This window comes from Lissotriton vulgaris, chromosome 3_1, assembly GCF_964263255.1.
Source record: "Lissotriton vulgaris chromosome 3_1, aLisVul1.2, whole genome shotgun sequence".
Classification (NCBI taxonomy): domain Eukaryota; kingdom Metazoa; phylum Chordata; class Amphibia; order Caudata; family Salamandridae; genus Lissotriton; species Lissotriton vulgaris.
This window is the reverse complement of record NC_141689.1, coordinates 558,096,889-558,123,868: the sequence shown is the minus strand read 5'-3', so window position 1 is coordinate 558,123,868 and position 26,980 is coordinate 558,096,889. Positions and strand designations below refer to the sequence as shown.

The 26,980-nt window shown below is 48.0% G+C and overlaps 1 protein-coding gene across 2 annotated transcripts in view; it reads right to left on the bottom strand.

Moving 5' to 3' along the window:
* The window catches only part of RASGRF2 (Ras protein specific guanine nucleotide releasing factor 2), a 1,825,430-nt gene that overhangs the window by 239,060 nt on the left and 1,559,390 nt on the right, over window positions 1-26,980 (bottom strand). For both annotated transcript variants that reach the window (XM_086960835.1, XM_086960836.1), the window contains exon 20: window positions 19,671-19,731. In XM_086960835.1, the coding sequence (XP_086816961.1) occupies window positions 19,671-19,731 (61 nt within the window). The remainder of the gene's footprint in view (window positions 1-19,670; window positions 19,732-26,980) is intronic.

The window sequence follows — 26,980 nt, the reverse complement described above, 5'->3', positions numbered from 1 at the left end:
TTTAGGACGCTGTTGCGTCAAAATCTTGCGCCTGCCTCACAGCAGGCGTAAGACTGACGCAAGTCCTTTCACATGGGGCTTTCCCCATGTGAAAGGACGCATTGCTGGAGTTGCGTCACTTTTGTGACACACTCCAGCAATGCGTCACTTTTGCGCTTACAGATACGTCAAAAATACTGACGTATCTGTAACTCCTTGCGACATGATGCGTCATACATTAAATATGACGCATCAGGAATGTCGTAAGGAGTGCGCATTGAAAAGTGACGCATCGCTGTTTTCACGCAGCGATGCGTCACTTTTCATAAATGAGGCCCCAGAGGTTTATAAATTCGAGGATGTTTTCAAAAAGGGAGAGGGCCTTTGCTTTCTCACACCATTCTTTACTTATCACATTGGGATCTGATGCGTCCTCATTTAACACAGGAGCCACTGTTTGGCAGAGACATTCACATTTTCAAAAACTTTAACAGCAGCTGAACACAATTACACCATTTGTGACTAGGATTTACTTGCTATTCGGGAAGCATTTTGCCATTGGAGGCACTATTCAAATCATTATTCTTCTCATCGCATACTGCCTGGTAATGGCCATGTTAAGGCTGATGGTTTATCCAGACATTCAGACAAATCACTTACAGTAGCATAACTTACTATGATTCAAGAGGCTCCCCAGGCTGAAACAAAAATGTTGCTAACTGAGATTCAGCAACAACAGGAATCCATTCAAGAAGACAAATGAATTGAAAAACACTGGGGAAAAAGATGATGCAAATTAAGATGCTTAACGCCATGAGGATACACTTGTACCAGACGTAACCCCACAACAGAAGATACAGCAACCGTGTCAAGATAATTCCGTTTCTGACCATACTTTAGCCAGCAAAACCGAAAAACATAGCCTGAAGTGTTTGTGCCTTGAAAGAACCTTACTCTAAAAGTCCTTTTGCAAAATGTCCATAAGCCCAAATGTTAACCCTGAAACCGTTTTGAAAAGCAAAGGTTGAATAGGAGAACTTTGTTAAACACCACTGACTCACCCATCTCAAATGCAAAGTTGGGGATCTAGTGTGGCTTTAATGTAAGAATATTTCTATCCTAGTGTTTCTCCCAAGCCTACTTTTTAATTTGTGGGAACTTTCCAGATTTTGGGATCAGTAGAAATTATTATTATTATTATTATTGTATTTCTTATATAGCGCCAGAATCAACCCCGAAGGGGGATCTCCGCGCTTGCCTTGGGAACCCGTCCTGGTTTTTCCCTGTGAGATAGCCCCTACAGGGCTTCCCCAAGGTAAAAGCCAGGCATCCCGCCGCGGGGGGCCGTTGTGGAGATTAAGCAAGCTTAATGCCCAGAGTTGCAGAGTGTGAACCCATGATTAGGTCAGGCACCGAAGCGAGAATTATCGAGTCCGTGGACATTTGAGCTCAACACCCTGCCGCGTCGGGAATCGAACCCTGGTCCCGGGTCTGACCTCTGCTTCAGGGTCTGCCTGCTCTAACCAGTGAGCCACACTTCTGAGAGCAGTCAAGTTAGCCCTTCCCTGTGGTTCATGTGCAAAAGGCTCTTGCTTCCTCCACCACTTCCAGTAAGGAACATTGGGTCTCCTGAATATGAAGCAGAGGGGTTGCTAGATTCTCAACTAATTTGGGGCAAAATCTACTACTTTATGTAGGAAATATGTTGTCTCTGAGCTTTCACTGCAACTTGTATTTGTTGTAAAAGCATGAAAGTGGCCAGGGCCAAAAAAAGATTCCTTTTGAAACAAGGACTTGTTTAGGTACTGGAGAAGGACTTTAATTGAAAGGTACTCCACTCTGTTTGATTCTCCAGCTAAAAGCTGGTAGCGGGGGGGGGAGGGTTGTGAAGGAGGGAGTCACAGCATATCTTCATCCTTTCTTTGGTAAACCTCCATCCTGTAGTGGGCTCTAAACTAAATATTGTGTGAATCAGAATAACCTGTGCTTATATAGTAATACAGACACCCAATGGATTCGCAGGGAATAGTATCGGCCATTGGAAATTCCAAGATTACAGTCTCACCATTATGCCAGAATATCGCCTATCTTTCTCTCTCTCTCGCCACTTACCCTGTCTCCTCTGGGTAACATAATGCTTTGTCTTGCAGTTTTAAAGCTCGGGAGGTTGCTGTTGTAGGAAAAGTGTGAGGAACATCTGTGATCCTGAGAAATCACAACAACTCTTAAGGTTTTGACAATATAGTGAATGGAGCAAACGGAAATCAAATCTGTAAGGAGTTGCTAAGCACATCCTCAAAGAGGTCAATTAAATCTTCAGAGGAAGTTGGGAGGGAAAACAGAGGTCTCACATATTTATCCAATGAAAGGTAAAACTGGAATGTGAATGGACTTGCCCTTGAGACTTGCAGAAAAGGAATGGGTATGGGCACCAATAACCAATTACAACAAAGGGAGAACAAGTGCGCATGAAGGTCCAGCATACATGCTCCAAGAATTGCTAGTAGGCAGGTGGGTATGCAGTTCCTATGGAGTTGAAGAAGGGATCAAACTGTATGGTGTTGTCATGCTAGGTATATTGGAACCGGGAGGGTGGTTCCTTTTAAGAAATAGAGCCTTCACAAGTTTGCAAGTTTCATGCTTCATCATAGAGCTTTGGTCCTCGTTCAGCCTGCACTGCAATGCTTGATGGGCACCCTCTAGGGGGCTCTTTGACGGAAATCTTTATCCAAAGCTGTATGTCCTATGTCAGTATAGGTCTCTAGGTGTAGATGAGTAAAAAGTGAGAGTTAGGATGGTGAGTGATAGTGATTTAAAAGAGATCAGCAAATTGGTAGACTAAAGATTTTTAATTCAGTGAGTCCGCCTGTCAGTGAGTCCGCCTGTCTGGTTAAAATCATGTGTGCCACCAACGGAGGCAATGAACTATGGTGGCTTTTTAGAATTAAGAGGTTGAGATGTTTCTTGCCAAGTGTAGTCAATATATGGTTGAGGGCAAATTTTCAGGACCAAAGAAAAGGATGATCTAATCAACACAATGATTGGAACCATAAGTGTGGAGCACATGTTCCAAGTGGTGCACAGACAAAATATCGACTCAAAAATATCGAATGGACAAAATATCGAGTTAAAAATATCGAGAATAATAAAATATCGATAACAAAAATATCGTTGGTCAAAATATTGATTAAAATAATGTTAAAAAAATATCGAGTACAAAAATATCGACAAAATATATATAAATAGTCAAAGTAAAAAATTTCAATAATATGTAGAAAAAAGGTTAAAAATTTTTTTTTTTTTATTAATAGTAATATAAATTGTAGTTAATGTTTAGGAGCGGGATGTTGGGTTAATAGGGGATAAGGGTGGGGAGTAATTTAATAATAATTAATTATTAATATATGTTTGTAAATATTTTTAATTATTAATTAATTTGTAATTAATTAATATTAATTAGTTAATTAATTAATATAATTTTGTACATATTTTTTAATTAGTAATTCATTGGTAATTAAATAATATCAATTAGTTAATTACATTAATTTAAGTAATTTATTTATATATATAATTTTTAGTTATTGTTAATTAATTAATTGGTAAAAAATAATATTAATTATTAAATTAAATTAATTACAGCTAATGTGCTAATATATTTACTTTATTGTTATTGTTAATTAATAATTAATTGGTAATTAAATAATATTAATTAATTTTGGGTAAAGGAGTATTTTTAGGGTTCAGGGTCAGTTTTCAGTTTTTGGGTAAAGGGGTATTTTTAGGGTTCAGAGTCAGTTTTCAGTTTTTGGGTAAAGGGGTATTTTTAGGGTTCAGGGTCAGTTTTCAGTTTTTGGGTAAAGGGGTATTTTTAGGGTTCAGAGTCAGTTTTCAGTTTTTGGGTAAAGGGGTATTTTTAGGGTTCAGGGTCAGTTTTCAGTTTTTGTGTAAAGGGGTATTTTTAGGGTTCAGGGTCAGTTTGGGGTTTTTGGGTAAAGGGGTATTTTTAGGGTTCGGGGTCAGTTTTGGGTTTTTGGGTAAAGGGGTATTTTTAGGGTTCAGGGTCAGTTTTCCCTACTGTTGCACACACTGGAGTGGGAATAGTAATTTTAACCCCTACGCTATCCAACGCTTTACCTACGCTTGCACTCTTTGGAGTGGGAATAGTATTTTTTACACTTCTGGTATCGTACGGTAATATAATAGTATATTATTTAATTATAGTATGTTACTATATATATATGTTTTAACAAATAAGATTGTAAAACATTTTTTTTATTATTTAATTATTATAAGTTAATGTAAGTATTTTTAAGTATATTTTCATAATTAAATTTTAATATTAATTTAATTTAACACTGGTTTTAATAAAGTCGATATTTTTTATATCTAGATTATTGTAAACGATATTTTGTACTCGATATTTTTGTACTTACCTGTTTGTAGATACAAACTCGATATTTTGACTGTCGATATTTTGTCCACAATATTTTTGCAAGTCGATATTTTGTCCCTCGATATTATTTCAGTGATCCGTTCCAAGTAATGGAGTATCTTTAAGGCTGCCTTTTAGAGCCTAATAAGGTTGACCTGTTAGAGTAAGTTAGAGACATGATAGAAAAAACAGGAGTTGAATGGCATTGCAGAAGGTAATGTATCTTAAAATCAAGTAAAGAATGCACTTCTGGCATGCTTGGCACCATGTAAAACACTTGTTTTGGTGGTGTAACATACATGGGTATAACATACAGATTACAAATAAACCAAAACAATGGCCAAAAACATTGTGGAGAATCCAAAGAATGCCCACTTACCCAATTAGAGTTATGTGTATGCCTCCTCGAGGGCGTCTAGGGAGGCACACTGCATTTTAGCATACTGCGGCAAGCTAAAAAATTCAGAAACGTCCTTGGGGGCAGGAGGACGATATGCGGAAAGCCCTTGAACTAATCGGTGGGCTAAATAACGTTGAATGTACTTACGTAATCCTGGTGACATTAGTGTGGTAACCTACCCTGCCCCCAGGGCCTCGAGAGTGAGGGCTGTGGACGTTCGACAGCTTAAGACTGGTCGTGTCAGTAATCACTCTCCGGTGTGTTCCGGAGTTCAGGGCAGAAGTCAGGCACTAGTGAGGTTGCCTGGCGGTAGTAGGCACAGACAGTTAGGGGCTCATTAGGATGGCGGGCAGACTTTGTCTGCCCGCCACCCTAACGGAGAACGGGACTGCCTACCATAAGGGCGGGGGTCCCGTAGGGGGAATTAGGATGTGCCCGCCACTGTGGCTGGCACGTCCTCCATGTTTTGCATTATGGCGGGTGGTGCACTCTGCACCGCCCGCCACAATGCAAAACACTCGTGAACGCATTTGCATGTGTAAAGCGGCAGGCACTGGGCAGTGCCTGCCGCTTTGCATATGCAAATGTGGGGGAGTACCATAGGTACCCCCCTGTCCTCCCCCTAAACCGGCATCACCTTGGGACCTCACAGGGGGCAGCCGCAGCAAACACCGCCTGCCTTTCCGTGGCGGCATTGCCGCCTCAGAAAGGCACCTATATGTGGACATTGTAATATGGCTGGCAGTGTCCATTGGACACTGCCACCATATTATTCCATTACGGCAGCGGTCGCAAGGCGACCGCGGCGGTAAAGCGGCGGACGGTCTTTCCATCCACCGCGCTCCCCCCCGCCATCCTAATACGGCGGGGGGGGGGAATCCAGGCATAGGTGTCGGGGGGATTGCCTCCGCCAGGCCGGCATTGGCTACCGCCAGCCTGGCGAAGGCAATCCGCCCGACATCATAATGGACCCCCCCTAGTGTTGAAAGGGCTGAGAAAGGTGGCGCCATCTTAAAGTGTAGAAGTCGGCTCCTGTCGGGTGGTGGTAGTTAAGATCACAGGGGATACCGGTCTGGGTGACTGGGGGGGTGCAATGTCCCTGCGTTGTTTATATTTAAACAGTAGGGGGAGGCTGTCTAAGAGTAATTAAGGATACCTAAAAGCTTACAAGTAGGGACTCCCCACCCATAGAACATAAATGCAAAAATGTTAGACTGTTCGCATGCGCATTCTACGCTGTAGTTTGTGACCGGGTCCCAGTTGTTCTTGGGAGTAGACTCGGTTGAAATGGTGCCATGACTAAAGTAGACATTGTCAGTAGGTGCAATGTGTAGGTGTAGTCAGGAGCTTATGTGAGAGGTGATATTCTGTGAGTTCCTCTAGGTTGGGAGGGATGGTGGACATTTGTCATGGAGGTATGAAATTCATCATGTGGGAGCCAGAGCTCCAGTAAGGTTTTAGCAGAAATGATCTAGCTAGATGTTGGTACACCATATATAATGGAGGTCATGGGGCAATTTCCACCCAAGGTATGTCCTCATTCATTCGATATATATGGGTGGACAATCGGAAAATCTGATTCTGCTCTTTTTTAAAAAGAGCAGCCTTTGTGAGGTGGGGTAATGATTCAAGTACAGTCCAGCATAAATAACCTGGTGAATGTTTATGATTCACAAAGTGTGCGCACATCTTTGTGCTAGTCCTCCGACATCTAACACTACTCAGATGTTCTGTCTATCTGCCTTCCTCGCATTGCTCTTCATATTTATCATTGCTGCCAATTCAATATTTAATTAATTTAGCCTCGTACACGCGCATTTGTGATAGTCTGCTGTCGGGTGAATACAATTTACAAGCGCGCAGTCAGTGGAATCGCATTGTGCCTTTAATTAATTTATTTCACTGTATGATTGCATAGCGTGTTTTGATAGGTATTGCCCCAATCCAGTTTCGTTTCTTGCCTGCTGCCATCTTTAAGTTTCTTGCTGTGCCTCCCTGCCCGGACCTACACCCCGCCCTCCGCCTCCCAGCTGACCGTCCCTCCCACTGATTCAACTGGCCCTACCCTCCAGCATCTCCACTGTGACCGTCCTGAATCATCCAGAAGCGGTCGCTCCCCCACGCAGCTCCCCACCCCGACTGCAGTGGTATCATAGCGCCTCACAATTGCTATCTGCCTTCCTCGCATTGCTCTTCATATTTATCATTGCTGCCAATTCAATATTTAATTAATTTAGCCTCGTACACGCGCATTTGTGACTGTCTGCTGTCGAGTGAATTCAATTACCGAAACGCTACAATTTACAAGCGCGCAGTCAGTGGAATCGCATTGTGCCTTTAATTAATTTATTTCACTGTATGATTGCATAGCGTGTTTTGATAGGTATTGCCCCAATCCAGTTTCGTTTCTTGCCTGCTGCCATCTTTAAGTTTGTTGTTGTGCCTCCCTGCCCGGATCTACACCCCGCCCTCCGCCTCCCAGCTGACCCTCCCTCGCCGCTCCCCCCCTCCACCATCCATTTATGACAGATGCTTTTGCGTGCAGCGTTCACGCGCAGCGGTCGCGCCCCATGAGCGCCGAAGGTGCGCCAAAGGTAAGCCCGTCTACGCCCGTCCGGGCCTGGACCGCGCCCAGCGCCAGACCCCCTGGCCCCCGCATCCCGCACTCCTCCCGCTTAACATATGACGCCTCGACCCTCCTAGCCCTTAACCCCGGATGCACACCGCAATGCTACGAAGCTGCCCCGGGACGTTCCCACGGTCCCTTCACCTGCCACTCCTGCAAATTTACCAGCATCAAGACCCATACCATATCCACTAACCCCAAACACTGCTCCGACTCTAACCACCTGAAGTGCATCCTGTTGAACACCCGCTCGGTCCACAAACACACCACTGAACTCTGGGACCTCCTCGACACTGCTTCACCGGACGCCGCCTTCCTTACTGAAACCTGGATGAACGAATCATCAACACCCGACATCGCGATAGCCATCCCGGACACTTACAAGATCACCTGAAAAGACCGCACCAATCAAACAGGAGGAGGCATTGCCATCGTCCATAAGAACACCATCAAAATCACGACCAGCTTCGACGATAACCTTGCAACCGCCGAACACCTCCACTTCCAGATCCACACCGACCCTAGGACCACACTTAGAGGCACCCTCATCTACAGGCCTCCAGGAACCCATAAACAATTCAGCGAAGACATCACTGACTTCATCAGCCCACATGCCCTCGCCTCCGAGAACTACATTCTACTAGGAGACCTCAACTTCCACCTGGAAAACAAAAACAACAGCAACACCACCACCCTTCTGGACAACCTGGCCAAACTCGGACTCAAACAACTTGTTGACTCCCCCACCCATGTAGCCGGACATACGCTCGACCCAATCTTCACCTCCAGCAAACACATTTCCTTTGATCGCACCACAGCTCTCCATTGGACGGACCACAGTTGTGTTCACTCCAGCTACAAAACCACCTCGACCCACAACCCCCCACAACCTATTCCTCGAAGAAACTGGAACAAAATCACCACCGACCAACTCCTCACATCACTCAACCAAAACCCTCCCACCCTCTCATTGGACCCAAACCAAGCTGCCACCAAACTCAAACAATGGATCACTCACAGCGCTGACGAATTAGCACGCCTGAAAAACCACCAGATCAAATCAGGTAACAAAAAGGCCCCCTGGTTCAACAATGACCTTAAGAAATCCAAGAAGCTATGCCGTACTCTAGAGAAAACATGGAGAAAAAACCCAACCACCGACAACATGACCACCTTCAAGGCAGCCACCCGCAAACTCCACCAACTGATTCGATCCACCAAGAAATCAGCATTCAAGGATGGACTCGACAACAACGCCCATAACAGCAAGGAACTTTTCAACATCGTCAAAGAATTCACCAACCACTCCGCAGCCTCAAACGACATTACTCCCTCCCAAGACCTCTGCGATTCATTATCCTCCTTCTTCAACAACAAAATTGCCGACATACACAACAGCTTCGAGAACATTTCCAACGAACAATCCTCCCCACCCCCCTCCGAACCTACACCGCCCTCTAACAACCTCAGCGCCTGGAACCCAATCACCACTGAAGACACCATCCGCCTAATGAACTCCATCCATTCTGGCTCGCTAACCGACCCCTGTCCCCACCACATCTTCAACAAAGCAGACTCCATCATCGCACCCCATCTCCGTGATGTCATCAACTGCTCCTTCAACTCTGCTACCTTCCCAGAAAGCTGGAAACACGCCGAACTCAGCGCCCTCCTGAAGAAACCCACAGCAGACCCCTCTGAACTTAAAAACTACCGCCCCATATCCCTCCTCCCATTCCCTGCCAAAGTCATTGAGAAAGCCGTCAATAGCCAGCTCGCCGCCTTCCTTGAATCCAACAACTCCCTCGATCCCTCTCAGTCCGGATTTCGAGCCAAACACAGCACCGAAACCGCCCTCATTGCAGCGACAGACGACATCCGAACACTACTGGACAACGGAGAAACAGTGGCCCTCATTCTACTCGACCTCTCTGCCGCTTTCGACACAGTCTGTCACAGCACCCTTATACAACGCCTCAGCAACATCGGCATACAAGGAAAAGCCTTGGACTGGATCATCTCGTTCCTCGCTGGGAGAACTCAGAGAGTCCGACTTCCCCCATTCAAATCAGAGGCCACCGAAGTCATCTGCGGGGTACCACAAGGATCATCACTCAGTCCCACCCTCTTCAATGTTTACATGAGTCCACTCGCATCCATCGCGCGCCAACACAACCTTAACATCATCTCCTACGCTGACGACACCCAGTTGATCCTTTCCCTCACCAAAGACCTTAACACCGCCAAAACCAATCTTCACAAAGGCATGAAAGAAGTAGCCGAATGGATGAAAAACAGCTGCCTAAAACTTAACTCAGACAAAACGGAGGTGCTCATCCTAGGATCATCCCCCTCTGCCTGGGACGCCTCATGGTGGCCTTTGGCTCTGGGCACAGCACCAATACCCACAGACCACGCACGTAACCTTGGCTTCATCCTAGACTCCTCACTCTCGATGTCCAGACAAGTCAACGCAGTCTCATCCTCCTGCTTCAACGTACTTCGTATGCTCAAAAAAATCTTCCGGTGGATCCCCCCCCGAGACAAGAAAGACTGTCACCCACGCACTGGTCACGAGTCGACTGGACTATGGAAACACACTATACGCCGGAATCACAGCCAAATTACAGAAAAAATTCCAACGCATCCAAACGCATCAGCGAGACTCATTTTGGACATCCCTCGCCAAGATCACATTACCGGCCACCTGAAAGACCTCCACTGGCTTCCCGTCAACAAGAGAATAACGTTCCGTCTCCTCACCCACGCACACAAGGCCCTTTACAAACTAGGACCCGAATGCCTCAACACTCGACTGTCCTTAACACACCCACCCACCATCTAAGATCCTCCAATCAAGCCCTCGCCGCAGTTCCGCGTATCCAAAGATCCACCATGGGAGGTAGATCCTTCTCCTACTTGGCGGCCAAGACCTGGAACTCACTCCCCACTCACCTCTGCCTTACACAGAACCACATCTCCTTCAGAAAAGAACTTAAAACCTGGCGATTCGACAAAAAATGAACCCCCCCTCCCTCCCCCGCCCAAGCGCCTTGAGACCCTCTGGGTGAGTAGTGCGCTATACAAATTCCTGAACTTGAACTTGAACTGGTCAAGTTGTCATCCCTATGTATCTTTTCTCACATGGGCATGGCACTGTGTAAATACAATTATTAGTGTTGCAATTAGTGTGGGATTTTCGGGTCCAGGTAAAGGTACCCATAAGCTTGACTTCCTTAGTGGAAGTGGTAAGGTTACATACAAAGCATGAGCCGCAAAGGAAATGACCCTTTATGGAGGGTAGTTACCACAAGGTATGTGGACCGGCTTGTCTTTGATGGTGGGGGTCTGTTTAAATGCAAACCTCGGCGGAGGTAAGCTTAGGTTGCCTGAACTTAGAATGTTCCAGTGACTTCTTATGATCTTACGCATTCTGTTAGAATTTGCGGTGTTTATAATGACACGAAGGAGCATGTTAGTAGGCCGTCTAAAACAGCTTCTCTGTTATTGATCCTAACCCGTTCTTGGCTATTTTGACAGAGTGTAAGGGATACTCTCTTGCTTCTAGATTTTTTGATAGTTCCTGTACTTGGGTGTCGTAGTCAGTGATAGAGCTGCAGTTACAGCGTAATCGCAGAAAATGGCCATAATTGAAAGTCTCTGGTGGAGTCTTTGCGAACACCTCCCCCCCTCCCCCAGTGCCTTGAGACCCTTACGGGTGAGTAGTCGTGCTTAACAAACACCTTGGTTGATTGATTGATTGATTGATTGATTGGGTGATGGCTACTGGAAAGTACAAGCCTATTGCAGTCTATGGGCATTTTCAATGTGCTGGTTTTTAATTTGTCATCAAATCTAGATAGAGTAGAGCACTATATGAGATACTTGTGAAATGGAGGAAGGGGTTGAGGGAGTTGACCCACTCATAAAAAGCCTCAAACGTAGTCCTGTGCCCTTTCCATAGGAAGAGGATGTTATCAATGTATCTGCAGCAGAGATGGGCATCATTATACATTTCTCACCTGAAACATGCTTAAGAGTCTTAAGGACTGAAAACATCTAGGTTTTCATTCTTTTGTTTTTCAATGCATAAGCAATAAGAACAAAAGCCTTTTCTCCCCCTTTACTGATCCTAGCAAAAGGTCTGCTTCCTGTAAAAAGTTTCAGATGGGAGGCAATAATTGTTGTGGGGCAAGGAAAAAGCAGATTCTGCAAACTGAAGGATGTAGCCTTTATGTAGGCTCCAAATTTCTTGACAAATCAATTCCTATTTTCTATGAAATATTACTGGACATTCCATTGCATGCTGTGAACCTATAAATGTGTTTTCATTTTTCTTGTCTTGGGGAAACTGGTTGACTTGCCAAGGCAATCTCCATTCTGTGACCCTCTCTATCTCTGGAAGCACTGACTATTTCTGAACATATGTCTCATCAAGATAACGGCCTGAGTATGTATGGATATCATTGTAGTCTAAAAACCACTTGCAGCATTTTTGTCTGACTCTTTTCTTATATTTACAGACCCCTTGGATTGATTTGGAGAACACGTCTTCCACAGAACACCTTTTGGGCAAAGCATGATATTCTTTTTGAGAACAGAGGGAACATCTCAGCTATGTTCATGTGTGCAATCCATGCTACCTATTTTTGAAAAAAACATTCAGCACTAGAAAAATTAAGATCACTTAGTATCTGTAGATTTACAATTTTAGGCTACTCACTCAAAGTCACACAGTCTTGTCTCTCTCCATGCTATCAGCCACCCATCTTTTGAAAACACTAAAATGCCTGTATTGGCTGTTGTGTAGCTGTACCGGTAATCTTCATTACTCCGGGTCTATTTGTCCTCGTCCCATTCATTAACAAAGTGGAGATAATCATCTCCTGACAGAAAAAAGAAAAGAGGAATGTTGGGATCGTAACACTAGCCCCCCCACTGGGAGTACATAAGCAGTACTCACCCAGCATTCCACCTGAACAACCAAGCCCCCACAGGAAGGCCGGGCGTCTGGGAGGGAGGGAAGGGTATATGAATGGGACGAGGACAATTGGACCATGAGTAATGAAGATTACCGGTAGGTAAAATAGCAATACCCCCTGGTCCCTTATGTACTCGTCCCATTCATTAACAAAGTGGAGAATACCAAAGCAGAAAACCCGGCCTTCCAAACCCCCAAGCACACCCAGGAAACCACACTAAAGGCAGCAACCCAAGAGCAGCAAACGGGAGAACCGCCGGAAACAACAGGCAGAGCACCCAGACAGGAAAGTGCCACACCAAAGCAGGGCCGCACCCACCAAAACAAATGGGAAATGTCCAAGCCGAAGAAAAGGACAACCCACAGAGGGAAGCCAGCACAAACCAGGAGCACCCCATGAATAAGGAAGGGGGGAACACACCAAACAAAAAACGCCAACCGAGGCCGCCCACAACAAAAGGACAGCGAGGAGGCCACACAAAGAAGAAGACCCCCAGCGACCGAACTGACCAGCAAGCCAGAACAGGCCAGCAGGGAAACAACCAAGGACCGGAAACTGGAACCAAGGAAAACCAAGGAGGAAGCCAACCAGAGAAACAGGAAACAGAGGACCCAGGGCAACCAAGGGAAGCACGCAAAAAGGGCGACCAGGCCAAAAAGAAAGCTGAAAGGAGGCACCCCAAAGAGAACCCCAAGGCAAAGCCCCAAAAGGGAAACAGGCGCCAAAGAAATCAACACCCAGGGACCGCAGCAAACCAGAGAAGAAGAAGCCCCAACAAGACACGACCAAGGAGCGCACCGGACAAAAAGGCCGACAAACTCAGCTCTCCAGCTCCACCAGGCAGGCACACAGCAGCCGCCGACAGAGCCAACCCCAACAAGAAAGAAGGGAATCTCCGACAGACCAAGCAACACACAAGCAACCCCAAAAGGGGAAGTAGGGAAGGCCCCACAGCCACAGACGTAACCAAGCACAAAGGGTGAAAAATGGGCCAGAGCCAGACCAAACCAAGGAGGAGGAAAGAACTGGCCAGACACCAGAGAACGGCCAGCAACAACTACCAGAGCAGACAAACGACCATGCACCCTGAGGGGGAGGCGGGGCCACAGCGATTGCCCAGGAATCAGCCAAGAGTGAGCAAAGGCCAAGGCACACACAAAAAAGCCGGGGAAACAGAAACACAACCCCAGGAACACCACCCCACAAGGCCCACAGAGCCAGAAGGGAGCAGGCCAGAGAACCCAACAGAACCAGTTCCAGACAGCACTCCAAGAGGACCAGATAGCCAGACCCCAACCAAACCGAAAAGAACAGTGTAAGAGCCAAAGACCAGAACCCCAGAAGGCCAAACGCCCCACAAGGAACAAGGTCCCAACCAAACCAGGGACTGTCAGGAAGCAGGGGCAGGCGAGGCCAACCCCGACTGCCACAAAGACCAGGGCAGAAAAACAAGCCAGACAGAAAACGCTCCCAAAGAGACCAGGCAGACAGCCGACCAAACAACAGAAAAGCCAGCAAAAGACCGGGGACCACCAACCCGGAACCCACATAGGCCCGAAAGGGGGGGGGGGGACAGAGCCAACAGCCTAAAACCCCCAAGGGGAGGGAAACAAACCCTCCAAACCAGAGAGGCCACAGCAGCCAGAACGGAAGCCAAACAGACCGCCCAGGCCCACCAACATCACAGTCCTGCACCCACCAAGAGAGGGCAGGAGCAGGAGAAACAAAACACCCAGGGCAGAACCAAGACAACAGAACGCCAAGCGTACAGGAAGCCAGGATCGAAGCCAAGCAACCTGCCCGACCACAAAACCCAGTGGCCCAACCCACAAGGGGGGAAGGCCACAACAGGGAAGGCCCCAGCAGGGCACATTGTGAAAACAAAGGCCAGGAAGGGCCATAGGATCACCAATCCCCAACCACACCCCCAAACCACAGCAGCCGTCCCCGGGAAGCCAGCTGCCAAGCAGGCAGGCAACCCAAGTGGCAAGAGAAACACCAAGCGATTGCCCCTCCCGAACAGAGGGAGGGGTCACAGAGAGACAGACACCGCCAATGAGAGCGGGCCCCAGAAAAAGCGGGGGGCACGCAGGGAAGACAGGAATAGCCACCCAGGCAGAAGACCAGAGCAGCCGGAAAGGGGAGGCCCAGGTCACAAGGGGCGAAACCAGCCCACCCTAGCAAGAGCCAGGAAACGATTGCCGAGGAAACAGCCACCCACAAGCGGAGACCCAGAGAGCGCAGGACTGGGCTAAAAGCCCAAACCCAATAGAGCGAACAACCGGCAGCAGAAACATAGAGCACTCAACCACACAGGCCCGCACAGGCAGACCACAAACCAGCCCCGACTCACCAAAAAAAAGGGCAGAGACAGGAAAAGGAATAAGTAGAGGAGTGCCTACAAGGGATTTTGTTCACAGACGTGATTAAATTGTTGTTTATAATACAATCCATTTTTGTTCATCCTGGTCAGTGATGAACTTGTGATTTCAACACACAAAAATAATAATTGCTTTTCTCACAAATAAACCAATTTTGATATAAATATCAATTGTATGACAACAGGGAAATCTTTTCTTTAAAAAAACAACAATATTTAATATGTACAAAAATGAAAACGAGGGAATTATATTCAGAATCAACCAAACAGAATGTTAAAGGTATTACAACTTAACCTATAAAACACATATGCAAACATCTATTCCAGGGGTTCAGAGAGAAAAACAAAATGACAAAACAGAAAAAAGTTCCTCGAAATCAACAAATAGTACAGTAAATAGATGTACCTTTGACGTTTCGGTCTATGTTGGCAATGAGACCGTCAGACCATCTTCAGGACGTGAAGTTGATTGTAAAGTAAAAATGTATCCTTCCAAAATTTCTTTGAAAGAAGTGAGCTCAACAGAGTCAAGGCGACAAGGGAATTTCTCCAGGTTGTTAAAAAAGTCTATAGCCAAGTATTTTCGGGCAAAAGTTGAGAGGGTACACTGCCAGAAACGCGGTCTGGTGCAGCCTCTGGGGGAGTCAAATCGCACTGCAGGGGTCTTCTTAAACGCGCTAATCATCACGTCGTAAGTCACAAGCAGTGCACCTGTACCCTCTCAACTTTAGCCTGAAAATACTTGGCTATAGACTTTTTTAACCACGACTTTGAACAAAATCCCTTGTAGGCACTCCTCTACTGATTCTTGATTTCATTGCCCAAGCCACCAAGGGTGTATTGGGTTTCCCCATTCTTTCACTATAAGACCAGAACCGAGCAGGGACCAGCAGGCAAAACCCAGTCAGAGGCAGGAAAGGCCCAAAGAAGAAAAAGACCCCCAGAAGCGCCCCCATTATAGGAGGAACAAACACCACGGCCCGTGGCAACCCCTGGAGGACAGAACAAACAGCCAACAATAGCCGGTTGCCCCAAGCGGACACCCATCCAGGCACCAAAAAGACCTTACACTGCTCAACAGCGGAGAGCAGAGGAGACCATGACTGACCGGACGGTACTGCTGCCGGCCATAAAAATATGGAAGTACCAGACCCAAACCACCACCACACCCAGCAACCAGGCAAAACCGGGAGCAGACAAGGCGGCAAAGATGCAACCCAATACCATCCACAGAGGGCCTAGACTCCACAGCCTCCACAAACCCGGTCAGACACCCAGCCAAGGTACCACCGGGACAGAACCCCAAGAGGAATACAGAAACAAAGGAAGAGAGGACCAAAGGACCACCCCAAGAGGAAATGCGGTACAAGAGCAGCAAAGGAAAATCAACCAGGCGAGGAACCAGGACACCCAGGAGGACGAACCAGGAACCCGCAGTGCAAGAACAAGGACAAGACAGAAGATGCAGACGCCAGCTCCCAGTCGACCCAGGAGGCCAACCCGCCACACGGCCCACACCTGGAGGAGGCGGACCCAGCAGACACAGATCGAGGCCCCCTCCCTTGCACAAAGAGATGAATCCCCGCAAAAGGAAAAGAAGAAGGAGCCCAAAAATGTGAACCACAGGAGGAGCACAAGGCAATTAGAGCGAACGCAGTCAGCCAGCAACAGGACACAGAGAAAAAATCCCCAGCCACGCGGAAACACCAGGGGGGCCAGAAACAGGAACAAGGCCCCACCCCCTCAGAAAGCCAGGGACCAGAACTGAGGACCCACAATGCCAGCAAAAAGAAACAGGGCAAAAAAACAGGTCCAGAATGAAAGACCAAGCACAGCAGGCAGCAGTCACTGCAAGGAGCAACATGGTCAGGGATCAAGAGAGCCTGAGCAGAGTCAAAGCACGGTAGGAGCTGGACCCATCTGCACCTGGTAGGTGACCATAGAGGGCAGCAGGGGCGACAACCGCCCAGACCCACGGCACCCAAACAAGCAACGCACGTACACACAGAGCCAAAGGAGAGTTCACAAAACATCCAATAACGAAAGGAGCATCGCCAACATTCTTGACCGAGAACTCCCAAGAGTAAGTGACCTTAACCACCAGGCCACAATGACTCAACACCCATAACGCGACCCCAGACACCACAGGAACAACAGAGAGCAACCGCAACCACAAGAACATAGACATCCGCCCCCTGAAGGCAGAGCAGCAGGCAGCCTGAGCAAGCTCTCAAGAAACTCTAGAAAATACAGCCCCACAAGCCTCCAGCAGTCCAGCAGCAAGGATGAGAGGCAGAAGCAGGGATGTAGCTTGCGGCAGAGCGCATGCGTCGTATGTATGAGGCCCCGTGTTCAGTCCCCGGCATCTCCAGGCTTCTCATTTGTTTTTCTCAGAAGGCTAGCCCTCCATCATGCAGATGGAAGAGTTATGTCCAAGGACCCTGAAAGCAGAGCCAGGCCCATCGAGGACACAGGGGCTGCTCCCGCACCAGAAAATAGTAATACACGCCGGCTCCACCCAGGGCAGAGAAGACACCTGCAGCGCAAACCGCCAACAGATCGTGGATGGACTGCTGGACACCACAGAGCTCTACCTCGACCATGGGGGAGCAGGCCCCCCGAGGCAGCAGGACCTGTGAACCAAGCGGTAGTGTACCGCAGTGAACAACAGGGGTAGCAGCTGTCCGCAACCTCGGCCGACAGAAGGAGGCGCAAAGACAGAAAGAGGAAAAAATAGAAACCGCCATGCAGGACTCACCAGGTGGGCGGCAGAGACAGGACCAAGACACCCCTTCCAGCTGCAGCCAGCCCAAGGGGACACACGGCCAAGCCCCAGGAAGATGAGCCCAGCAACCCAGAAGGACACGGGAGACTGGCGTACCAGCCACAAAGGGCCAGCCGGCACGCAAGAGCCAGGCCGGAAAAACCAAGCTTCCCAGCAAGCCCGGCAGGCCAGGAGGCAGAGCACCAGACATCCCGACTGCACAGCCAGGCAGCTGGACAGGTTACATCTAAGGAAGAAAGCCGTTCAAGCCCAGCAGGAGCAGCACCAGCATCCACAACTCAATTCTGTCGACAGACAGAAAAAAAGAACAGGCAGAATGCTGGGTAAGTACTGCTTGTGTACTCACAGTGGGAGGGGCTAGGGTTAGGATTCCAGCTTTCCTCTTTTCTTTTTCCTGTCCGGAGATGATTATCTTCACTTTGTTAATGAATGGGACAAGGGCATAAGGGACCAGGGGGTAATATGTCTCGCTCCCACCAATAGGGGTTAGACTGCCATAATAGAGGCGGTAAGGATTTTTAGTGATACATATTTAGCTGTCGGGTATTAGTTGCTGCAATGTTGGCAGGTCACTTGGGAAAGTAGCTCTTGATCAAGAGAGTACAGTGTCCTACATGGATCACAACTACCTTCTTGATGATAATCATAGTGGACTTTGAGGAAGCAAGAGACCAAACCTTAGTATGGCTTGAGGTGAACCTACTCCGAAATGTGAGCCTCCTGAAGTTGGCAGAATCTCCAAGTAAACACCCTCTACCACAGCTCTCTGGGAGACATGCCACAAGGATAGGCTGAGAAAAGACGTGTATCTCCTGAGAACCTGCGAGTCAACACAGTGTTCCCAGCGGCCTATGGCTCTTTCTTTTTAAAGTATCAGTTTAAATCACTTTACTTGACTCCACGCTGTCTATTTTGTACTATTTTCTTCTCTTCCCTCCCAATGAACTGTCATCAGCTTGGCCTTCTAGTGACCATTGAAAACCAACGTTAAAGAAGGTAAGAACACAAAGAGCTTTTTGCCTTTGTGGCAACGTCTTGAAAACTGTGTGTTATATTTCCATTTGTGGAACAATAATCAAAACTCCTGGAACAGAGCTAGAGCTTGCTAAGTGTGGTGGTGTCAATATTAGAAAATGGCTAAATAGATATTAGTATGTAGCTTGCTTACCATTTTACTATTGAAATGCAGGCGAAATAGTTGACGTATTTACACAATATATTTGTCAAGTAATTTTTGGTAAATGCATGAGTCTAAAATGACCAAAATAATATGGCAGGCCCAAAGGATCATTCTTGTAAGGGCATCATTGAGTTTCCAGAACAGGTTCATCCTTTGGTATCTCTAGCAACCACGCTCATTGTCCCTGGTAACCACCCTGCAGCTGCTGCGCGGGCACAGTTCACATTTAGCACACCTGGCATATTCTCTACCACTGTTCAGATTGAGTAAATCTGGTGGCTAGCCTGCTACGTTGCTGGGCTGCTGCTGAGCCCTGGTGGCTGATGACATTTATTGTACTCAGTGGCATTATCCCAGTCAGTAGATCTGGCTAATGACTGAAACTGCAAGAACTGATATATTTGCTTTGCCAAAGCTTGTTGCGAAGGTGAAATATTTAACTTATATTTTATAGTGGTCCATTAACCGAGCACTTCACTGAAAGAGGGAATGATGAAAGTGAAGCATCACCTTACCAGGTTTGGAAAGATGGAGGACGTGAGCTTAGCATTTGTGAAGCATAATGAAAGGTACCAATGTATTTTGTTTTAGTGCATAACTACCCATAGTTTGAGACCTTCAAAGTGATTTATAAGTGGGAATGAGCTACATGGGGCTACAACCAGCACAAAGTCATGTAAACGGTCTTGAATTTCTGGATCTACTATTGAGGGCAGATATCAGCCCTGGCAAGTACTAGGAGCAGAACCTCACCTGGCGATGTACGCTGTTTTACTATTGACTCTGATGTGACTAGATGCTTAATTTACAGCAGTCGAAAAAACTTAAGCAAACAAGCTCTGTAAATCATATCTACTGTGACTTTTATTTAGGCAAGATGAAAACCTGAATCAATTTCAAACTCACCGAGAGAATTATATCTTCCAGGCTGTAGTGCGTATCATCCAGCTCATCTTGACAAAGGACACTGAAGACATAAAACAGTATAGCAATGAGTTATTTTAGTGTGTATTGTGTATGCATGCAGACAACACCAACAATCTGCATTTAAAAATTAAAGCTTTTTTTAGTTGGTGTGAGAGCTTGTAGCAGACCTCCCCATTTTATTTTTAGTTTGCAAAGAGGAAGGTTTCCCACCAGCACCCCATCCCTTCTGTGAATGGCTTACCACCAGTTTTGAGGTCTATGTTACTTTTCAATGTTGGATTTTGGTCGCAAAACATTGATACATAGCATACCAATTTGGTATTGGGAAGAGATACTTACAATATACATCCCTTCCAGATACCGATTCGGTATCCATTCACAATCCCATTTTAAAACACGTTTCAGAACCCTGAAATGTGATCAGTTCATTTTAAAAAGCATTTCAAGTTCACAAATGCCTAATATGAGCATTTGCTCCCAGAAAAACGTTTACTCCATCTGGGCCAATATCCGTTGACCTTAATTACAACTGTTGAATTGATCACCGGGAGCAACTGCTCTTATTATCCAAACACTGTTGTTTACTACTGACAAGTTGTACAATGAGAATCAGATTTAACAAGGACTCCTTTGTTTAACTCATTTGTTTGCGTTCCAAATGAGATAATGAAACCCTGTGGGTAGGGGCACTTTGTTCAGTTCTAATACCTTTTACATCACTGAAATAAAAAACATGTTTTTGCAGTTGAGAGAATTTGGAGAACCGAGTAGCATATCCCTCTCACTAATGCAAGAGGAACAATAGATTCTATTTTAAAAACTGACAAATATTAAAATCTTTACTGCTTCTCACTGACAGCAAAAATGGAAGGATTGTTAAGTTAAGGAAAGTGGTAAAATAAGTAATCATTTAATTTTTCACAACCAATAGAAGATGAGCAGTTAATAAAGGCTGGTTCTAGCAGCTATTCTCCTTCTCATTCAGATGCTTGCAGCTCATACCACGGTGAACCGTAATCTACACACCTGTAAACCGCACAAAAACCATTGTCAAAATTGGGAAATCCGGGATAATCAAGAGAAGCTGATGTATAGTTTTAGTATGCATGGCAACATAAATGCAAATCAAAAATCAAATAAAAAAGATATTTGTCGAGCGTGCTAGTCACCCGTTAGGGTCTCAAGGCGCTGGGAGGAGGGAGGGGGGGGTCGCTACTGCTCGAACAGCCAGGTTTTGAGTTGTTTCCTGAAGGAGAGATGGTCCTGAGTCAGTCGTAGATGGGTGGGGTTTGAGATCCATGTCTTGGTCGCCAGGTAGGAGAAGGATCTTCCATCGGCGGTGGTTCTGTGGAAACGTGGGACGGTGGCGAGGGCGAGGCTGGCGGAACGGAGCTGGCGGGTGGGTGTGTAGAATGTGAGGCGGCTGTTGAGGTATTTGGGGCCCTTGTTGTGGAGAGCCTTGTGTGCGTGGGTGAGGAGTCTGAACGTGATCCTCTTGCTGATGGGGAGCCAGTGCAGGTCTTTCAGATGGGCAGAGATGTGGCTGTGACGGGGGACGTCAAGGATGAGTCGTGCAGAAGCGTTCTGTATGCGCTGGAGTCTTTTCTGGAGTTTGGCTGTAGTTCCAGTGTAGAGGGTGTTCCCGTAGTCCAGTCCGCTGGTGACGGAGGCCTGGGTTTCCGTCTTCCTGGTTTCGGTGGGGATCCACCGGAAGATCTTTCGGAGCATGCGCAGGGTGTTGAAACATGATGACGAGATGGCGTTGACTTGCTTGGTCATCGTGAGGGAGGAGTCCAGGATGAAACCTAGGTTGTGTGCGTGGTCCATGGGCTTGGGGGCGGTGCCCAGCGCAGGGGGCCACCAGGAGTCGTCCCAGGCCGAGGGGGATGGTCCAAGGATGAGGACTTCCGTCTTGTCTGAGTTCAGCTTCAGACGGCTGAGCTTCATCCATTCTGCGACGTCTTTCATTCCTTCCTGGAGGCTGGCTCTGGCGGTGGCAGGGTCGTTGGTGAGGGAGAGGATCAGCTGGGTGTCGTCAGCATAGGAGATGATGTTTAGGTTGTGTCGGTGTGCGATGGCTGCAAGGGGGCTGATGTAGACGTTGGAGAGGGTGGGGCTGAGCGAGGAGCCTTGAGGAACGCCGCAGATGATCTTGGTGGCCGCTGAGCGGAAGGGGGTGAGGCTGACTCTCTGAGTTCTGTCGGAGAGGAAGGAGGTGATCCATTCCAGGGCTTTCCCTTGCATCCCGGCGTGGTGGAGGCGGGTTGTTAGGGTGCGGTGGCAGACTGTGTCGAATGCGGCCGATAGGTCGAGGAGGATGAGGGCAGCAGTTTCCCCGTTGTCGAGCAAGGACCTGATGTCGTCGGTAGCTGCGATGAGGGCGGTCTCGGTGCTGTGGTTTGCTCGGAAACCGGTCTGCGAGGGGTCGAAGGATCCGTTCGTTTTGAGGAAGGTGGAGAGTTGTTTGTTGTCGGTCTTCTCAATGACTTTGGCAGGAAAAGGGAGGAGCGAGATGGGGCGGAAGTTCTTGAGGTCCGTGGGGTCCGCGGTGGGTTTCTTCAGGAGGGCGCTGAGCTCGGCATGTTTCCAACTCTCCGGGAAGGTGGCGGATGCGAAGGAGCTGTTAATGATGTCCGAGAGTTGGGGTGCGATGATGGAGTCGGCTTTGTTAAAGATGTGGTGTGGACAGGGGTCGTTTGGGGAGCCGGAGTGGATGGAGTTCATCATGCGGGTGGTGTCTTTGGTTCTGACCGAGGTCCAGGGGCAGAGGGTGGTGGTGGGGGGCGCTGGTTCGGGGGTTGGGTGCGTGGTCTGTGCGCCGAAGCTGTTGTGTATGTCGGCGATCTTGCGGTGATAGAATGAGGCGAGTAAGTCGCAGAGGTCTTGCGAAGGTGTGATGTTGTTGTTGCAGGCGCTGGGGTTGGAGAGCTCCTTAACCATGCTGAAGAGTTCCTTGCTGTTGTGGGTGTTGTTGTCCAGTCGTTCTCTGAATGTTGTCCTTTTGGTGGTGCAGATCAGCTGGTGGTGTTTGCGGATGGCGTTCTTGAGGGCTGTCATGTTTTCTGTTGACTGGTCGTGGCGCCAGACTTTCTCGAGGGTGTGGCAGGTTTTCTTGGAGTTTTTGAGGTCGTTGGTGAACCATGAGGCCTTCCTGCTGCCTGATCTGCTGGGAGGGTTCTTCAGCGGTGCAAGGTCATTGGCGCAGTTGTTGAGCCACTGTGCAAGGTTGCGAGCTGCTTCGTCGGGGTCCGTCGTGTTGGTGGGAGGGTTCTGGCTTAGGGAGGTGGTGAGCTGGTCGGCGGTGATCTTGCTCCAGCGTCTTCGGGGAACCTGTTGCGGGGGTTCATGGTTCTTCTGTAGGTGAAATGGACGCAGCTGTGATCTCTCCAGTGTAGTCCGGTGGAGTGGCTGAAGGAGATGTGGTTGCTGGAGGAGAAGATTGGGTCGAGCGTATGGCCGGCGTAGTGGGTGGGGGTGTTCACCAGTTGCTTGAGTCCGAGGTTGGCGATGTGTCCAGCAGGGTGGTGGTGTTGTTGTCGTTGTTGTTATCCAGGTGGAAGTTGAGGTCTCCCAGGAGGATGTAGTCTGAGGAGGTGAGGGCGTGTGGGCTGATGAAGTCTGCGATGGCTTCGCTGAACTGTGTGCGTGGTCCCGGGGGTCTGTAGATGAGAGTGCCTCTGAGGGTGGTCTTGGGGTTGGTGTGCATATGGAAGGGAAGGTGCTCGGTGGCGGTGAGGGTGTCTTTGGAGTTGGTCGTGATGCGGATGGTGTTTCTGTGGACGATGGCGATGCCTCCTCCGGTTTGGTTGATGCGGTCCCTCCGGGTGATCTTGTAGCCATCCGGGATGGCTATGGCAATGTCGGGGGCTGAGGAGGCGTTCATCCAGGTCTCTGTGAGGAAGGCGACGTCCGGCGCTGTTGTGTCGAGGAGGTTCCAGAGTTCGACGGCGTGCCTGTGGATGGAGCGGGTGTTGAGCAGCATGCACTTGAGGTGATTGATGCTGGTGCCTGGCCTGGCGGGTGCGGTGCAGGTCCAGAGGCAGGTAAATTTGCAGGCTTGGCAGGTGAAGGGTCTGTGGGTGCGTTTCGGGGTGGCTTGGTGGCATCGGGGTGGCGGCCAGTGTTGAGTGCGTGGAGGGTGGCGGCATCGTAAATCCGTCAGGTGGGCTGGTATCGTTGAGGGCCAGGGGTCCTGACGCTGGTCGCGGTCCAGGCGCGGACGGGAGTAGACAGGCTTGCCTTTGGCGCGCCTTCAGCACGCAATCGGCGCTCGATGCGCGTGGTCGCTGCGCCCACGCGTGGACTCCGCCATAAATGGCGAAGTGGGAGGGAGGAGCAGCTGGGAGGCGGGAGCGGGGCGGTGATTGGGAAGGGGGTACAGAAGAAAAAGGGGTGCGGCCGCAGGGGAGCAGCAACGGGGAGCGGTGTGGAGAACAGAGCGAGAAACAGAGGCGAGGGGGCAAGTCACGAATACAGTAAATACAGCGACAAATACAGGCACAGAGAAACCAAAAACACGAGGGGCAAGTCAAGAATACAGTAAATGCAGCGACAAATACAGGCACAGAGAAACCAAAAACAAAGCCCAGAATACTCAGCTGCAGGGCAGCGGCGAACTCGCGGCAGTAGGGGAAAGCCTGGGCACACTCACGGGGAGTCGCGCAGTGCGAGGAGCGACCGGCCCTGAAGCAGAGTCAAGGATCACAGCTCCGCACTGCGTGGACTCCGCCATAAATGGCCAAGTGGGAGGGAGATGCGGCTGGAGCGGGGCGGCGAATGGGAAGGGGGTACAGAAGAAAAAGGGGCGGGCCCCAGGGGAGCAGCGGCGGGAGCGGGGGGAGAACAGAGCGAGAAACGCGGTCAAGGGGGCAAGTCACGAATACAGTAAATACAGCGACAAATACAGGCACAGAGAAACCAAAAACACGAGGGTGCAAGTCACGAATACAGTAAATACAGCGACAAATACAGGCACAGAGAAACCAAAAGCCCAAGGGGGCAAGTCACAAATACAGTAAATACAGCGACAAATACAGGCACACAGAAACCAAAAACACGAGGGGGCAAGTCACGAATACAGTAAATACAGTGACAAATACAGGCACAGAGAAACCAAAAACAAAGCCCAGAATACTCAGCTGCAGGGCAGCGGCGAACTCGCGGCAGTAGGGGGAAGCCTGGGCACACTCACGGGGAGTCGCACAGTGCGAGGAGCGAGGAAGCTTTGAAGCAGGGTCAAGAAGCAACAGCAGACATCACCCTGGTCTAAATATTTAGAGGGATTATTTACTGACATTTTAAGTGGGCGTTATAGTAGCGCAAAGCACTACATTGATCTACTTGCATTTAAAAAAATGTGACGCATGAGGACCCACCCAACCCTCAGTAAATCAAGGACATAATACCTATGTGAGACTGTCTATGTAAAGAACTTATACATAGAACTTATACATAGCAACATTATTAGTTTAGCAGGCAAATGCTTTAAAAAATAACTCAAGTTTAGGGAAATGATTACATAAAATAACAACAACCATAGCTGCCAAAGTTTCTGATTGCTATGTGTGACATTTTCATAAATTCACTGTAATTATGAGTGACATTTTAACGACTATTAGTGACTCTTTCTCGCAAGCAAAATCTAGTAATGAAGAGGAGGGAAACTTATAATTATCAGAAATTACACCCATTTGAGAACAAGAAACTCTAAGACGATCTTAAAAATCTTGAAGTAAGTGTTCAGCGCTAGGCAAAACATGAATGCATATACTTTAAAAAACATAACTGTGGGTATCCTTTCAGAGTTTCGAAACATATTTTAATGATTAAATGTAGCAGATATTCATGGAAGTAGTGTTTTGGGATAGGCATAAAATGAATACATATACTTAAGACTACTGCCCTTTCAGAAACTCAGCTCTACCAGGGCATGAAAACGCATGGATTCGTAGATATTCAGCAAAACAGACGAGACTCCGGCATGGGTAAGGTGAGCCATAACACATGTGACGTAAAGGAATGAGACTGCATTATGCGCCACAGAAAGAGTTTGATAAGCAAAGCTGTTAGCACAAGCACCACTTTAAATATCGGGTGTTCCTGCGGAGCCCAAAAGAAATTAAGTTATTCCTATATGATACATACCTGCGTGGAATCAGGGATCCCGCGACCAGACCTCTGTTTTGAACACAAGTGAGCACATGGCAGTTCATACCGGCGTCTCCTTGGCTCTCAGTGACACCCTCCCTGTTTAAATAAATTCACTGTCACGAACTCCCCTTGGTCTTGCGCCTAGCAGTCCGGGAGCAGACCTCTTCTATCTGCCGTCTCAGCTCTGGATCAAATACGGAAGCCGGCTGCAGCGCGGGCCTGCATTGATGTTGCCGTGATTTGAAGATAGTAGCTCCTCGAAAACGAAAGTACTGATGCACAAGAGCGAGTATCACCTCATCCTGCCTCCCTGCTGTGGTGAGAGCAGCGAGGTCAGGAAGAGCGGGAGCTGCGCCGAACTTCAGGAAGCGCGGGCGGCAGGGAATCAATTAACTTCACCAGAGGGAGTACTGACTGCAGTGACGTCAGTTTAATTTCGGCGCCACATGTCTGCCCGGGTGCACCTCTACAACTTCGATACATTGTAGCTGTACTTGCAGAGCTGCAAGCAGATTTAGCCAGCCCCATTAGCCTCTGCCTGCTGGAAGCAGTGCGCACCGCACTGACAGGCGCTGCAGCTCAGTTCATCATGTGCATTTATATAGCAGCACAGGAGGCGCCATAATGCGTGACAATGCATTTCAGTGTGGTGATGCGGATGAAAGCACTGAAATGCGTTAGCGTCACACCTGATGCGTGATACTTGGCAGGACTGAACAACTATTATGACGTTCCTTACTGTGATATGTTTCCCTAATTAATCTCTAAATCATAACCTAAAATCTACCACCTCAACTGGTGTTACTGATAGGGCACTGTGGGTCACACTCCAGTCGGCCCAAACTGACACAACACGATCTAGCTGTTATTTTTACCAGCTGTGACCTCACTCAACCTGTAGACCTGTCACAATAACAATAAAATAAAGTTATAAATTTTGCTTATTTTGCGGCTCACATACTATATTTAGGTTCAGCCAGTGCTAACAAAGTTCAGAAGCGTCCTAACACATGTTTCAAGGTCCTTGCAAATCAGTTGAGAACGTTGTTTTAGATGTGTCTAAGATGTTTCCCCAGGACTCCTCTGAAGTTGTATTTAACCAAAATATCCTGAACTCCAATGACCTCCCAAGACGGAAA